The 18,350-nt window shown below is 36.8% G+C and overlaps 1 protein-coding gene across 1 annotated transcript in view; it reads right to left on the bottom strand.

Annotated features, from left to right (window-relative positions):
• Positions 1-18,350, bottom strand: part of TRHDE (thyrotropin releasing hormone degrading enzyme) — a 205,088-nt gene that overhangs the window by 17,687 nt on the left and 169,051 nt on the right. Inside the window, exons 13-15 of the mRNA XM_036400346.2 lie at positions 8,674-8,821; positions 6,468-6,565; positions 5,867-5,974 (exon numbers count right to left, since the gene is read on the bottom strand). Coding sequence (XP_036256239.1) covers positions 5,867-5,974; positions 6,468-6,565; positions 8,674-8,821 — 354 coding nt within the window. The remainder of the gene's footprint in view (positions 1-5,866; positions 5,975-6,467; positions 6,566-8,673; positions 8,822-18,350) is intronic.

Genomic DNA, 18,350 nt, shown 5'->3' with positions numbered 1-18,350 from the left:
ATGCAAACTTCATTAACCCATGGGTTACAGAATGGATGCTGGCTTAGCCTAATTCAGCGCAACAGCTTGCACTCCTCACTGCAAACATCATCAGAACTGATCAGAGTGATTGTGACAGAAGATTAATTGTACAAATAGTGAAAAATGCATTAAAGCTAAAATCACCCCAAAGTGATATGACATCAGCATCAGTGAAATGCATTTACCCTAGGTTTTCTAGGGGTATTAAGGCAATTAATTAAAGTACTTTGTTTCCATGTAAATGACAGCAATAAATAGCAATGGTTATGTTTCTAAAGAAGTTAAAAATCAGAGCAAAGGAAAGTGGCTATGACTAGCTGGGGCCTTTCAATAGGTCTGGTATCATCTCACAGAACATGTGCACATAACTGTTCAGTGCTGCATGTCAGCACAAGAATAGCGTCACCACAGCCCTACTAACAGAATCAGAACTCCTTTTTCCGCTGAAGGCAAAATCAGCTGTCTCAAATTGAAGCAGCTCTCTCATATATTCATGTTTACATCATCCTGTTTAACTTTGCCCCAAGCAAGCATACATCCACAGGCAACTTTGCCAGCAGAAATGTATATGTGGCAACCTGTAGCTGATGTATGGTAAGAGTAGCTGGGAGGTAACTGTGCCTGCACCCACAGAGATGTTTGTAAAAACAGGCTCATGTCTATGGGTAAGTTACGCTTCGAGCCGTCATGGTGTGTATTTGAATATTAACCCCTGTTATCACCTGTCAGGACTTTACATATTGCAGCTCTCCATGCATTCTTTCCTGAACTTCAGAAATACATGTTTACTCAACCTATCCAAGGCAAGTAGTCTGAAAATGCTAATCCTCTTAGAAACATGTTTTTCTTTCAGAATAGATGCAGTGAAAGTTAAAGGGGTTAACAAGGCTGATTATTAAGCTCAGGCAGGCATTGAATGGTAATTTTGTTAATTTTTTAGGCTGAACCACAATGCTGTTATATCTAAGGAGTGTGAATAATGTATTTCTTCACACATGAAAGCTCCACAGGGATGAGCTCAGTTAAATGAAGGTAGAAGCAAACATCTTTATTTTCAGCCAACAGTAGCTTCTCTTGTACAACATTCTGCTCTTGACTGAATCCCAGTAACTTTACATTCTCAAACTACAAGGGAAATTTCAACATGGTTATATGCTTTCTACTCTGTATTCTTCTGAACATCAGCATGGAAGTTTCAAGGGTTTCCATTGTTCCAGTACAGGAGCAGCATATATCCCAATTTAAGAGAGTGAAAATTATTGTTTTAAGATCACCATCAAGTCAGAAGTAAATACAGCCCTTCAAGCAATGTCGTTTAAAAAAAAGAGTAAAATTACTTAAATTCATTGATTACAACACTGCAAGATCTACTTTGAGGTCTAACCCCAGATCTTCAGTAGAAAGAAATAATGACTGTTTTTTAACAACTGCAGGGATTAAAATATATCAATTCCTAAACCACCAAAACAAGATGTCTCCTTACAATTTCTTCTGCTTCTGATGCTATGTGTTTGCCTTGCTCCTTGTACAAACAAATTTCTTGCTCAGACTTCTTTTTTTTTCCATTGTATTTTGCCCTGAAAAAGTGATCATGAGCAATACCACCTAAAGCCCCTCACACACTAAGTATTTCTGGCATTTCAGGTACTGAAGCTCCTTTTCCTTCAGATGAATGCTCTCTCATCTTTAGACTGGAGAGCTGTATCATTTCTCCTGCTAATGAAATAAATTCCAGAGGCTGAGCTGAAGCTAGAAGAGAAAAGTGTGTTGCAGTATCTTAATACTGTCCCAAACACCTCACAGACAGGTCATCAGGCTCGCTTTCTGCATTGGCAGATACAGGGCTGAGGTATAAACCAAAGCACAGCAAACCACTGGAATCTCAGCACTACTGCTTGAAATGGTGTTGAAGAGCAGTTGTGCTGGAAAAGAAAAGGAGCAGTCATTTTCTGCTTTAGTGACAACATTGAAAGGCATCTATTGCAAGGACCCCATACTCTACAATTGCCATTTATGTATTCATTTGATATAGGTATCCTTCCTATTACCTGTAGTGCTGGACCCTAAGAGGGACCACTCACATTTCAGAATCTCATGTTAAGAGCTCTTCACAGCACAGTGGCTGCTGCCAGCTGCATTTCAGAGGCCCCTATATCCCCCTGTAGGAAGCATAACTCTGAGCACCTGATTCTGCTCTATGAGCCAAGCATCCAAAAATGAAGCAATACCTAAATCACTTTAAAAATTCCAGTCTTCACAGCCTCTCAGCTGACTTCCACTTTCATGCATAGAGGCTAGTATTGTAGATCACATATAAATTGGGATTTTTCACTAATTCCAGAAGAAAATCTGCAGCACTATAGTTGGAAATCTAAGGGCTTTTTCAAACAGTACTGAAAATACAAGAACACCTCTGGTCTTCCGTCAAGAATGACCATTATTTTACTTGGTGAACAGTGGCAAATTATTTGCACAGTAAAGAGTATATAATTACAAAATGCTAACAGTATCTGATATCACGATTACTTCACTTTCTTATTGTGAAGAGTAGATGGCAATTCATTTCTGGACCTACCAGATTGAATGTAATTACTAAAAACCACAGCAATTGTAAGTATATGCCAGTAAAACACAGTTAGATGTTACTGTACTACCTGACACTTCATCCAAAACCAAATATTACAAATAAAACATTTCAAAAGGACATCTAAAAAGTCATAGATTATTAATGTGGCTAAAAAAGTTATGAATGTTAGGATTTCTTCAGTATTATTAAAAGCACATTCTCTGTTATAGTTATTTCAGCTTTAACTGCAGTAACTGCCAGGGAATCAAAAACCTCCCTGATATGATTTACTGACTGTGCATTTATGTGGTATTTAATATCATATTTTAATTTGATACTGATTTAATTTTCACTTGATTAAAATCTTGAGACACAAACCTAATTCCATTGTCTCTACTGCTTTGAAAAATTTTTGTCATCTTCCAGAATAAAGTTTCTGGGTGGGAGGATGGGTAGTAATGTTGCAAATTAACCTTTATTTTTACTGTCACAGTGACACTCAAATTATATCTATATATAAAATATCTCTGAGCTCTCTGGAACTCTGTTTTTGTGCTCTGGCTATTCAAATCCACCAAAACCAGGCTTTCTACAACTATCAGTCAATTACATGGTTGTTTCAGAAAAGGGAATGACAAACCCAAGAACATTTACAGTAATTGCTGATAAGGAATGGAATAGGCAAGGATACACAGAGTTTCTGTATCTGTCACCAACTTTTCTCACCAGTTGTCAGAGAAGTCTGGAGAAAGAGGAGCGTGAGTTTCCCCTTCTTTGTGAGGAAACAAGACCTGAGGGAATCTTACAGGTTCTGAGGAGGCTGTTTGCAACAAATTCACAAGCAGCTGTTCAGGGCATCAAACTGAGCAAAACACTTGATTGATGACAAAGAATACAAATTAGTACCTCTTAGATATGCTCTATGCATGTATTTTGTACTTGTCTTCTTGCCCTTTGCACTTGAGCTAGTTATTGCCTCTAAAGTGCTAAAAGAGGCAGAAGCATGACTCAAACGCCATGCTAATTAAATTCTGATTGTGGAATCATCATTTCTTAGTAAAAAAGCAGGAAAAAGAGCCCTTGCTTTACTTTCAGGTTTCAGTCTGAATTAGCTTAAACTGAGTAAAGGTGCTGTGGGATAGCTCTGATTCAACAGGATCTGAACATTCCCGAGAGAACACTGACATACCCTATGAATGTTGTTCATTGTGTGAAACACAAGCTGATTTTATGTTTACTGAGCTGCTATTACTAGTGGTCTTTGTAATGTTGTTTCAATGTAAGTAGATAGTAAAATAAGTTTTGCTCTATGTATTAGTTATAATATATTAGTTACATTCAGGATGTGAGACTGTTCTGAGAAAACTGGGAAATTCTGGAGCGCAGGACCGAACAAATCCTACAATCTTAAAAAATAAATAAAAGTGTGTCTCTATCTTCTTTGCCAGTTGTGCCCCTATTTATCAGCTGACTGTCAATCTCTATTCTGTAATTACATTATTTGTTGCAGCCATTTTTCAAAACTGTGCAGTTCCTTTGAGAAACACATCGCTTTAACTTAGTAGCTATTCTCCTCTGCCCTGCTGTGGTGCTTTTATCATAATACTCATCATATGCTGGCAACCACAATCTTCTGCTACCAAAAATGGCCCCATTGAAAGGCTGAGATGAATCTTCAGACAGCTCCTTAAATTTATTCCTTTTCTCTCTTGCTACTGTTAGTAAAGCAATAAGCTTGTGTTTTGTTATGTTTTTCTTTTCTGATGCCTCCTTTCTTAATCCTATTGGAAAGACACAGGCAGGTAGCTTTGCAGGGTGACAGCTTTTTTAACAGTGAATAATCTACTGCTGTGCATGCTAATAGGTAATGCTAGGTTTGATTAACTAATTTTGCAAATGAATATCTAAGTAAATTACTTTTGCAGACTGTTTCCAATGATTCTTTCTCTATAATTGCCTCTTTAAATAGCTTCATACTGATTGTTGCTGCTTATGATAAGAATTCATATAAAACCCTGGGGTATGTATTTCATAGTACATATATCCGGTGTCACCTTACACAAGAAAACCCTCCACCTCACACACATCTTACTTAAAGGCATCCAGTAACAGTTTCAAGCTACTATTTTTCCAGAAGTTTCAAAGTCATATAGGAAAGTAATTTCCTTTCCTGGCTGGTCTTAAAAGACACTTGGACACTTATGTTACTGAGTATGCCCATAAAGGATTTTTAAAGATTACAAAGACAGACAGAGATAAATTAATTGCAAACAAACACTGATAAGTCCAAGAAATCTCTGAAAAATCCTGCTTGCTCGTATGGCTAGAGAGATCTGATTCTTTTGCCAAGCTATAAGACTGCTAAAAATGGGAGACTTTTTTTCTTATCTTTTTCTTTTTTATTTGAAAGTAAAATATTCTCTTTAAAACCAAAATATTATGTCATGTATAAATGTATACAGTGTAAATATTTCACATAATCAGAAAATCCACTATTCTTTCTAAAGAAGTTGTGATCTTAACCTATACTCTGCACTGATCTCATTGTCCATAGATCACTACTTACTTCAATATTTGAAATTTCACTTATTTCATATTTCTTAGATGCTTGTCTTTAAAAGATAAACTTCATACACAATCCATGGCCCATGTTCCTTTGCCTCAGCTGAATAAACCTGTGTCTTGGCAGCCTAACTTACATATTTGTTGTCAAACCACTACAGTGCTGCTTATGCTCAAGGCATGAGCTCTAATATTATCTGCCCTCTGAAACCTTAGATGAGCTTTTCCATGTATCCTGAATCACATTAGTTTTCAAGTCATCACCCTTAAATATCTTGTAACATGTCCCTCTGAAACATCTCCTTCCTTACTTCTCAGTCCTTCTGTCTGTAACTCCCATCACTTCTTTAAATGTTTAGCACCTTCTGCTCTCTTACCTCAACACAGGTTTCATGTTTGTCTGACAACATGGTGTTCACTCATCTTTCTTCCTTGAAATCCATCCTTAAAACTTGCCTTCTCGTCTTCTAGCATAGGAATATCCAACAGTAATTTACCAGGAGTGGGCAGAATCCCCTCCACCTACTCATATATGCAAAGTCAAATAATTCATTCTGAAACCCCACAGACATTTTTAAATGACAGCCAGCAACCTCTGCTTCCTCCTGTAAAAAAACTTTGCAAAAGAGGGCACAGCAGAGAAGGCAGGCAGGAAAGGAAGAGCTGTACTGCCTTTCAGTAGGAGAGATGTGAGATTCACATTTCAGCTCCACTTACCGGTTCCTATTGCTAGAAATCCAGTCTGAGATTAACGTTGCAGCCTGCTGGTGACAGTGTTTGTTCCCGAAGCTGCAGGCCAACATGATGACTTCCCGACGCAGCTCTCTGGCCAAATTAAAGAAAGCAATAAGGCTGCTTTAACAAATGTGTTGGAATGTTTCCAAAAAAATACTTCTTATAACAAGTGACAGCAACCAGTAGTTGGGCAACATATCAAAGACAATCTGGCTTTACAAATCTCAGTGTCAGTTTAATGCCTGCAACAACTAAAGAAAGGTCATGGATCAACACCAGCCCCCATTTACACTTAGGCACTCTTCCCGACCTCTGTGGACACATGAGTACAAGTTCTTAGAAATCCACAGTAATCAGATATTAAGCTGGGTCTTAGGAAATCATGTTCTCCCAACTTAAGAAAGAAGAATTCATCTTACAGCATGTTTCTACTTTCCCTGCAACCCAGAATGGAAAAAAACAGAGGGGTGACAGAGCTAAGGAATTACGATTGATTTATGCTAAACGTTACTAATTTTTAGGAGGGTGCATTTCTATAATTATATTTCTCAAATAATCAATAAAAAAGTAAATATAACAGTACTCATGTTGGTATGATGATTGAACAAGTGATTTGTTTAAATTGTTTGTTGGCCATCCAAGCTTCAGATACATTGATGCCACTTGTCTTAAAATATACTCCTGAGAAGAAAAAGAAAAGTATATTTAACATTAAAAATAATTTATTTTACTTGAAACCTGAAATACTGCTAACAATGAGGTTTGGTCTCTCTTTGTACCCTCAAATAACGTCCAACTCCAAAGACTTAGCAAAGCTACTTGTCCACTTACAATCTTCCTTCACTGCTATAGTAAGAAGCAGTCTCTAGATGAGCTACTTGATTAGATGCCTAGTATAAGACAATTTATTGTTATAAAATCCATGAATTTCAAAAGTTTATCACATGCTACTTTGAACTCACAATGCACAGCTGAAAAATTACAAGGGTGTCAATAGCTTAATTTCTACTTTGTGGCCAATCTTGACTACACCTTACATGTTCACTTTTAAAAGAACACTGTTTTAATATCCATAAGCGTGGTCAAAACATCATGTGGGTACAGTCAATTGACTTCAGAATATGTAACAATGTGGCTGCAAATAAGCTCTGTACACTTAATGACACTATGTTTTAAGTTTAAGCTCCTGGTTTGCTTAAGGAACAAAACAAGCACAAGATATATTTTAGCAACTTCTACTTTTTACACAGACGACATATTTACATATTCTGACCAGTTTTGAAGAAAACCATTGCCTGTGCATTCAGCATAATCTTTTTCCAGTGGAATTCACCAATTTGAAAAAGAGAACTAAGATACACAGAACTGCATAGGAGAGCATCTATTTTATTATTACAGATGCATAGGCATGTATATATGTCAACACAAAAGAAGATTCATACTGCAGCTTTCTCTAGCAGATATGTTATTCTATGACTAAAAAGACTTTTTATTTTCTCTGCTATCACCTCAGCTTTCAAAACTCCCATCAGTAGTGATAAAACATAACCCAGCTGTGAATTTTACTGGTTTTATTTATTAAAATTGTGTTTTCTTTATACAACCATGTTTAAAAGTGAAATAGCAATGGCAGACTCCCAAGAATTTTTCTTTACAGTTAACAGCAGACTAAATATGCAAATTATTTCAACTGCATTTTACATTAAGGCTCTGATTTATATGTAGGCCTTAGTATATGTTTTACAAAAATAATCTTCCATGTCATCAGGTAATTCTGTGTATATGTATGGGGGGTGTGTGTGTGTGTGTTTATCTATATATCTATATATCTACATTTGTATTAACATCTACATATATACATACAGTCACTTCTAACTTTCTTCTCTCTAAGCATGGTGTCTATGGTCACATACACACAAACAAATATGCATTTAAGAAGCAAAAAGCATCCTTAGGCATTTCAGGCTTTAAAAAGCTCCTTCATTTGAAGGCTTTACAACATTACATAAAGCTACCGTATGCTGGCTGTTGAAAATATGTAGACTACATAAAATTCATAGTGAATAAAAACCCCAAGAGTTCATAATTGTCACTTGCTGCAGTCAAATCTGTGTACTTCATAAACCATGCTTCAGTGTAGCTACAGCTAAATGTTAAAATATTTGCCATGTCTATCTTAATTATCTACTGTGAGCTGTTACTGCTGTCCCTTTGGACACAATTATGAATGGGCTTTTGACTCAACGGTGATCTAATTCTTGTTAATTAAGGTAACTGCATTGAATTCACCATGGATTTTGGGGTGAAATAATGACTACAAATCTTTGCTTCAGTTGCATGTATTCTGTTAAGTTGTGCCTATACTTGCTGTTCTTGCTGATCTTGGGCATCCACCTAAATATCACCTTGGGGCTCCTCGAAAGAGAAAATCTGGCAATAGAATACTTTGACTCTTCTAAGTGAAATACTTTATTTGTCATAACATTTTACACGAGGGATAATTACCTTTCCTTCTTCTAGTCATATATGCCTCAAACAATAGTTATCACTGTTCAATTGCAAGTGAACCAAAGCTTGATAATCACTATGTTTAAATAAAGAGTAATTAGGAAGAAAGTTAATATCCCTAGGTCATTAACAGTATCTGCCTGGGGAACAGTTCAAATCTTGCCAATAATATGAGAGTAAGAGGCAAAAGGAAGAAAGGCAGGAAGGACAGGCAGACAGAGAAAGTGGAAGAAAGACAGGAAGAACTAGAGGAAGAAAGAAAGGAAGACTCCATCTCTTACATTGAAGATATTGTAGTTTTCTGTACGGTCCAGCAATTTATCTAGAGGATAAAGAGCTCGGCTGGCAGCATGCCAAGGCAGAAAATCCTTTTCCTCTGAAAGGTACCTCATAATCTCCAAAGGAATATTCTGAGGCAAATAACCAGCTCTGCACAATAAAAGAAGTTAGTATTAAATTGGTTTTCAGAAGACAGAGCATAAACAACTTTTTTTTTCTCAAATGAAATTAAAATGAAGAAAAACATAATAAACTCATCACATTTTAATGACATAAAAATCAACCTTATAAAATACCAGCAACTTGCAGTCTCTCCCAACACAGAGAAGCATACTGACTTGATGAAGTAAGGTATGAACACACATGAGAGAAAACCAGACAAGCTATCCCTACTTTGAACCAATTCCTGTGGCTATGAGACATGAATGAAGAAGTAATTGCATTTAAGGAAAAGAAATCAAAAAATATTCAAAAGAAAAGGAAGCTGCTAAATTGTTGATTTACAAGACAGAAAGCTGTCTGCATAAAATCAACAAGCAAAGGCATTTTGCTTGAGAAAACATTTCTACTGACCATCAGCAATTGAAAATAACTAGTGCTGAAGAAAAAGCTTTAGTGTTACAGTTATTCTCCTCACTCTTTTCTCTCTCCTTCAGAACTTCCTTGTCTTCTATCAACTTTAAGTCACTTTGGAAGGACTTATACAGTGACATCACTTTGGTTCAGGATGTTCCAGCACTTTGCATACAAATTACAGATTTTTATTTTTTTTTTAGGTGTTTATAAATAAACCAGCTAAAATTTTGTCCCATTTTTCAATCATAAAATACCTCCCCCTGCATGGGAAAGAGTGTAGGGGGGGGGGGGGGGAGGGGGAGTACAGGAAGGATTCTGAAATAATAGCATTACATGTAAAATGCAATACAGACACAAGCATTTGAAAGGTACTTTAAAAACCAAATACAGAAAATGCCTAGCTTTAGCTTTTGCTCTCACTTTTTTTTTCAGAACAGCACTTTTTTCTTAATTATCCAGACTGCAGAAACAAAGTGCAACCCTGTGGGTGTGAACCTTCCAGAAACAAGTTGTCTATTCTTCTCCTAATGCAGGTGTTTAAATCCAAAAGGAGTTAACCGTCTGCCTAGAGAGAAGATACTGATTCTCTTTTTGTTAAATAGTTAAAATCAGCAAGGTAGATTCCACAAAGTTCAATTTATTAGGATACAGTATGATATAGCTTCATAGACTAGTTTTTCTCCTTCATTGCACATGTTCCTTTAATTTCCATCAATGTGGAAGAAATGCAAGCATATAGCAAACAAATAAAATTACACACATTAGTACAGAAATTAACCATTGCATACATGTTAATTTAAATTTTTATCTCTGCTGTAATAACATGTAAAAACTGCCTCACTGCTCGCAATAGTTTGTTTCCTTGCAATGTGCAGCACATCTTGCAGACCTTCATTTTTTACACTCTCTGTTGGAAGAATTACACTCTATTCCCTTCATGTTCTCAGGAAAAAAGTGAGTGAGTTCATGTAACAGATTTCAAAACTATCTATCCCACCCTCCAGTCTGCTTCATGTCATTTTTGTCCACATTTTATCAGCTCTGTTTTCAACACTGGTTCCAGCACATATTCAAGCACGAAAAACAAGATCACTTGAGGCACCCACTGTGCCAGCTGAGGAACTGAGCAGATATGAAATGAAAATGGGAAAGCATTTAGAGTAGGCAGTGGACAAAGTCCAATGCATCTGAAGACAGAAGGCTACTCCATTTTATAGGTCTTCTTTCTGAACCAGCAGAGTATCATTAAGAGGAGTTCTACGTCTTAATACTTTGTAAAGATTTCTAAATGTAATTAATGGAGCCAGAAGCGTATTGGACTGGCTGCATTTAAAAATCTTGGAGGTAATGTTAGCAAAAAGGAACACTAGCTTGAAGTTGCATATACATCATTAGTTTCTAACAGAATTTTTGATTATTTTTACTGATGATATGGTTTACATTAAAAAGTGTGGAGTAAAGAACAAGAGAAATAGCTCTAGGAAACATGCTGCTTAAGGAATAAATAGATTAATGCTTATTATAGCTGCACTAATGGACATGTTTTGAAATTAAATTTATCTAAACTAAGTGCAAAAAAGAAGTCAACACTGCGAAACAAACAGATTATTTCTTTTTAAGCTTAACTTCTCCATAAAGACATGAGTGAACTCAGAGATTGATCTCTTATTCCTGAGCTCAGAGTTTCCTGGTGAGTTTCAAAATCATGATTCTTGGATGAAGATAGTCACTCATCCTCTTCACAACACCTGTTACTCTCATCTCTCACTCACTTCTTCTAGCTTCCAAATTTATCAGACTATTCAATTATGCCAGTCTCACCCCGTGACTCTCACTTTTCCTATTGTTTCCCTGAGAGTATTATGCAACTTACACCAACAGATTGTGGCAAAGTTAGATTTTTTTCCTGTTTATTCCTGACCCTCCTTTCCTTTCTGGGTATGACCCTAGAAGAGCTTATGCCCAGTGTCATCAGGATCACCCCCTCAACCACACATCAACCAATTGGTCCTAAGAGAAGGGATGGAGATGAAGGAAGATTCTTGTCATTATTAAATAAATGACAACAAATTCATCTACTTCAGCTGAATGGTTTAGAGGAAAAGTGGTTATGGCTGCTACAACTGATGTTAAACTCTTCAGTCAGCACATGCTGGGCAGTCCAGATGCTAAGATGAACCTTTGAGAGAACTTTAGCAGAGACATATCTCAAATCCTCTTACAGTGACAGTTAAGACAGCAACTTTCGTGAAGAAATCATAAGTGCTTCAGGAACACTACCTTGGCAGAATGTTCTTTGTATTTTCCACTATTTTATTTCATGGATGTCCACAGAAAACCATGATAGCCCTATTCTTTTACCCTAGTCACTAAGCCACGTTTATGTACTCCAAATACACTGCACTCCTAGACTATTTGGCATTAAATAGCTTCTGTCAAGAGGTAGTAAGTACATTTATTGTTTCACCTTTTTCATAAAAAGTGGTATATAATGTGTATGTTATAAATTATTAACTATATACTACAGTTTTCATAACTTGAGGAGTATTTTCATTCAAAAAAAAAAATCTAAAAAACCAAAAAGGAAAGATTTTAGTAAGGGTAAGGCCAAAAGACTAAGGCTGCTAATTTTTACTTTCATAGTTGAGAAAACAGGATATAAGGAGAAACTCTCACCCTAAACCATAAAAGACATAAACCATGTATAAGAAGTCCAAAAATTCAGATCACAGATCTAGGACCTGTGTGAAGCATCCTGGGAGGTAACATGACTACCATGACAACCATGACAATCAGGTCAGCAGAAGACACAACTTCGATAAAGCAGTGTGACTGCGTGGTCACAGAATATTAGAGCTATGCTCTAATATTCTGCATCTTCACAAAGCATAACAACTGGTTTCTTAAATTCTGTATTTTAGTACAGTCACACTCTCAGTTTACACTAAAAAGCTTGTCCAGTCCTAAGAGAGACTTCAAGACTTCTCTTTCCCAGGGAATACTGCATTCAGCAAGATGCACTGGGCTCACTTGAACAGTGGCAAACCAGACAAACGATGCTGGCATGATTCTAGGATTCTCCTTCACTAGCCTCAAAAAACTAGGTTCAAAGATGGTTACATAAGATCTGATCAGCAAAAGCATTTATGGAGTAGGACAACAACCAAAATGAGGGGAAAAGGCAGAACAGAGAATGAGCCTGTTCTGCATCTCTCTGTGAAACCTGTTCGAAAAACACTGATCTGTGGAAATGTTAAACAGAAATGTTTCACAATCATTTTAGCAATAATAAGAAAACTAAAAATAGCAACCTTCCCATCAAAAGCAAAACTGTAAAATAATTTCCCTGTCACATAATTGCCTAGAAATATTCACTCAAAGGTACTACAGAGTGTAAGTTTAGTACATACTGTACACATGCAGCTTGACTTATTACTCTCTCTTTCAAGAAAGTCGCTGGAAGGTCAGTAATAGAAATCTTGTTTTTCTTGTGTCTTTTTAGCCATCAATCATATTGCTATCTTTAAGTCCAGCAAAATTACTATCAGATATTGCCTGTCAAAGTCCAAATGTATAAGAGACAGGGCTAAGAGAGAAGGTTCTTTTCTACCCTAGCCATCTTGGAGGAAAATTGAAATATTGTCTGTCATTAGGGGAAGAACTGATTATGAGCTATACTGAAACCAGGTGACAAGCATAAATACCACAGAAATGCTGTGATGTCCAATCTTATGTCTAGTCTGAAACAGGCACAGTTTTTTCTAGGTATGTCTACAGTAGCCAGCTGGAAATCTTAGCAAGCATGTATCTCTTCCTTAAAAAAATTACACAGAGGAAGAACCTGGGATAATTTTGGCAAGTATTTTAACAGATAAATTAGTTAATCAAACAGTGTTGATGCATAAACAGTGTCTGAAAGCATACTGATGTTCAGGTAAAACACTTCTCAAGGGCAAGGTTAAAAAGTTTACAAAATTTCATCTATAGTGCCTGGAATTAAAAGAGCCTTAAGAACTCATCGCGTGTCTCTCTACTCAAAGCAGATTCATACCAGTGCCATTCCTGACAGATTTTTTTTTTTTTATATGGACCTCTAGCAATGGATATCCTAGGAACACTACTATTTCAGTACTGCTCTGCCATGAGGAGATAAGAATATCATAGCTCTGCTCTTTTGCCCTGTAAATATTCATAGAAGAGTACCAACAGATCTATTTAATGTTATATATAAAATGATCTGTGGTTTACATATCTTCAGTATAAACTATGAAAAGCAGACATCCCTCTTAACAGTATTTCAGATTAGAGAGTTTTGATCTGACATCATGGGTCATACAGAAAGCAGCCTAGACTTAAAACAGCCTCTACAAGCCCTCTCTAAGCCAACTTTGCGCATACTGAGTCATTTGAAACACATGACCACAAAAGCAAAATTTAACCAAAAAGATCACATTTTGATATGCTTCATTGCTTTATCAATTTTTACGTAATTGTCCAAACCCATCAGTTTACCACCATGTCAATCATTCTGTAGCCACCACAACAAACGAGAACATGTGTTAGAAACACGGCACCACATGAGTTTTGTCTTGCTATCTATGTTCCTGATTTCACAGTTGCCTGCCAAACCGAAGAGGAGAACAGGAGAACAGGAACGTGGACTGTCAAAAAGATCTGGTTTAGTTATTAGACAGATTACTTCTATATAAACATCCTGGTTCAGCAGGTTTTTCATGCCAAAGGACACTGCTGACGAACTGTATTGAAAATGTGATCTATCATTTTTATGGAAGGACAGAGGTGGAAAAAGATTTTCCAGAAGTTATATATATGTATTATGTGGTTTATGATATCATATCATATAATATCATAAGCACCAATGCTTAGCAAGGTACTATCCTGCTTACACTGAAGAAGTTGCTACAGTGGCCATTGCTAAAGAGAAAAGTGGCAATGAAGAGAAAAAGAAAGTACTGAACACGGTAATGGAATACCCCTAACAAATAATTCCCAATAAAAATTTCATGGCAATCAAAAATAATCTTTAAATTACATGAGGTTTTAATGAGTCAGATAAAAGCAGAAGATCTAGATTATATTATGAAACATCAGTGTGTATTCAACTGCATTCTGACCTTGATTTGTTCTTTACACTGAGCCACTGAACTTATGGACGGATCCCAGCACATTCATTTTCCCCTTAGGGACAAAGTACCAAATGGTAGTGTAATTGCCAAGGGAAAATTATTACTCTGTTCTGAATTATTTCTATCATAAATCCAGCAGCAGTCAAACAGACTCCGTCACAAAAACGACCGGGTTGCCGTACAGTGATGAGAGTCCCACATACAAGGGCACCATAAATCCTTTAGTCCCACCACCCAACAAAGACATTATAAGTCATGTGTTTAAATCAAAATTAGAAAATCCAAGCTGGCAGCAAACTGGTCTGCATTACAGAAACAATGGAAATGAGGTGATTTACTTGCTGCTGGTTTAAAACTCACCCTGCCTTGTCTGCTTCTCAGAAATGTGTAAAACATGACTAGCTTTTTGTCTGGGTAATTTTGAAGGGGTAAAATGCAGCTCTTCAGAACACAGATGTGCAACTCAGATTAACATCAGCTCTGTTTCTGTGCATGTGCAATATATGAATAATTAGACTATACTCATTAACTCCTAGAGACAGTTTAATGTAAGTTAGGATTCTTAACAGTTGATTCATTCTTTTATCTTAACAGTCAAGCGTGTGGAATAGAATAACTCAGAGAAACTTGGCACCAATGAATATAACCACATATAACTGTATCTGCCTTTTTCATTTTTTCAGGACCTATCAAGGACTGGTGTCTCTATCAATGTATTCAGGATATTCTTTTCCACAGTACTTTAACAGCAATTCCTTGATCGCTGAGGAAGAACATGTAGGTTGAACCTTGACACATCAAAAAAGCTTTAGGCACGGCGACTCATAGAGCTGGGAAATTAACTCTTGTAGTCACAGACATCCCCTTCAACTCCAGCAGGGCTAGAAGTCAAGGATTTAAAAAACTTAAGATGACTGGCACCATGTTCAACCACAGAAGCTGCAGAAAGAATGTTTTATCATAGAAATGGACAATCTGTAAAAAAGGCCCTGTGATCTCCAGTATCAAAGAATAATCTGCCTCATACTTCCCTCCAAGGATTGAGCTGACTTTACATCAGGACCATGTAAGGACTTTATTTTTCTAAGATGCCAAAGTGGCTTGATGGAGACATTATGATCTCTACCAGCTATGGACCTCTGCATAAACAGGAGAGGAATGCATATCTGCTCTTTGATGAATACAACAGCAAGTTTTGGCTTACAAGATCATTTTAAGAACTACATTTAATTAGCATTCAATGTCTCCAACATTAAAAGATTCAGAGAGTAAGACAGTTTGAAGTGAAGCCTGCTTCTTATTATGTTTTCTCACATGCAAAATATTTAAGGACTCTTCAAGTGACATTCAACTCCACACAAGTGCATTTGAAGCATCCTACAAAGAATAGTTCAAATTCAATGCAATTATCAGAGTATTATGTGGCTTAAATTATCTTGCACAGTTTTAGAGTTGCCACATAAGCAAAGACTAATATTAATTTGAATTACTCACCTCTGTTGACAACAGAAGAAAACCTCAAATTTAAACCCCTCTATGCTTGTAAAAAAAATTCCTTCAAATTGTAGTTCACAATCTCTCCTTTCCTCTTCTTCCCCATATGAAAGAAAAATTAATTTAAAAGGAGTAATACAAGAAGAAAAGGAATAATCTAGCTGCTAAAAATTAAGGCTATGCAGTAGGGTATGTCATGCTTTTCATCATCATGAAACCATGATTTTTGACAAGTATGTAATTCACAGGGTTACATTAAGTAAAGAAATTTGAATGTATTTCAGGGGCTAAAAGACATCAATTTCAGATGACTCAATTATTATAACTGTTATTTATTTTCTTTCTCGGTGATTTTTGTTGGGAAGGGTAGAATGAAACAGCTCTTCTATTCATTAAGTTGTCAACAGGTGATGATATCTATGAGAGCATGTTTGAGCAGAATCAAAATTGAATTAGTTTATTACTATGCAGAATACTTTTTCATCACTCCCTGTTTGCCTGGTCTAATGTTTATAATTTGCATATCAGTCACCCAAGTGAAACATGTGTTTAAAAGCTAGGAACTTCATATGGACAACGCAGAATTCCAATCTTGAGAACACACACATACAATCCATATTTTGTTTGCCACAATATCTGCAGAATTTGATATTCCTTTTCTAAAAGCAATTCCCAATAAACATATTTATAATAAAAGATTCTCTGAAATTCTCTTAAATCCTCACCTATTCTCTTATCTCCACTTTGCACAGAGGAAGAAGACACAAACAATTTAAGTTATTTTACTAAGATCACCTAGGAAGACTACAGCAGAAACAGCATCCCAAGTTACTTCAGTCCCTGTGCCTTAGTCATAACACAGTCCTTCCTGTCATTTATTGCTTGATTTCTGGATAGAGGAAAACACACTTCTAGCCAGATAGGAAGGAGCTAATCTATTACAACATTGCAGCAGACAGAGCATACATGAACAAAGACCAGACCTCCTCTAGACAACAATCCTGGTCAACAGCTATCAGATAAGCTCAAAAAGTAGGGTAATTTCTGAGAGGCAATGGTGCAGTCATATCAAAACAGGAGGCAAAGCAGTGACTAGCCCATGACAGCAGACTTCTTTCTTTATGCTAGTGAGGCATCAGTCTTGTCTTTTATAACTAGAAAAGTTGGCTTATGCCTTCATTTATATACCCTTTGCTGATGCTAGGAAAGTCAAGGTGTTTAGATCAGCACCTCCAGCTTCTCAGAGTGCCTTGATTTTGCTACCTTAACCGATGTAGCAGAAGGATCTTTTGCTCTCCACATTAGGGAGAAATTTCCACTGTGGGTCTGTCAGACCCACAGAAAGGAAAGTAATTGGCTTCTGGGGTAAGGGGTCAAAAAAGCTGCTTGTTTTGAGAGGACAGCTGAAGGAGGTAGAGACTAGGGCTGATCAGACAGCTGTGGGGAGGAAAAAGGGCTACGTAAATGATATGAAGTCCCAGGGAATGGATGTATGCTTGCTATGAGAAGATTGGGTTCCCAAAGAATGCCACAGGTTTTGAGGCTGTACAAAAACTTCCCCTACCCCACCCACACATATTCCTCAAGCCAGGCCATAGTTGCAACTCTTAGCTCTGTTTCCAGTACTTGAAGTTGCAAAGAAGCCTTCAGCAAGCTCCACTCATTAATTCCTCTTTTTATTTAACCACAGACTCCAGTGTTTTTTGAAGCATAATTCAGCATAATTCTGGTTCAATTAATACTCACAAAACAAATTTCAGAGACTGTTCCCTTCCCCTCTCACTACACAGCAGCCCCTGGCAGCTGCACTGCAAAAGGATACATCCATACCAAGCTGACTCCAGAGACCAGCTTGAGCTCTGAGACTAAGACTATGTGGTAAAAAGAGAATGAGTTAACACCATTAGCTAAAAATAACTCTGTCACTCCCTTGAAACCAGAGTCAAGTCTTCCTGACAGTTTATTCTGGGTTTGGCTAAGAATAGAGTTAATTTAGTTTACAGGATAAAACAATTACTGCTATAATTAATCAGAAGTACCAGAAATAATTTAGGCAAATTTTGCTGGGATATGACTAGACCAATACCTTCCCTCTGCATTAAACACTTTGCAGTCAGATCTACAAGATTGGTTTTTAGTACATGCTGCAGAGTCTTCAACTTCTTCCCTGACTCTCAGCAGGTATTTGTATCTTTCAAGACACTCTCACACCAACAGCACCAACGCTTTCCTGGAATGTGCTGTACAATTTGCTTTACTGCCTTTAGCTATGTAACAGGATCAGATGCACAAATTACACACATACTACAAAAGCAGAATTGGCTTTTAGTGTGCTTAGTTGTAGGAATTGCTTTGGTTCCTCTTGTTACAAACATATGCAAATGTTAGCTGAAATATGTATGTCCACATAAAGCATGTCACAAAACATAGGGACTTGACATGCAGCATATGGAATGAATGAT

This window comes from Molothrus ater, chromosome 5, assembly GCF_012460135.2.
Source record: "Molothrus ater isolate BHLD 08-10-18 breed brown headed cowbird chromosome 5, BPBGC_Mater_1.1, whole genome shotgun sequence".
Lineage (NCBI taxonomy): Eukaryota > Metazoa > Chordata > Aves > Passeriformes > Icteridae > Molothrus > Molothrus ater.
This window is presented reverse-complemented; position numbering and strand designations above follow the sequence as displayed.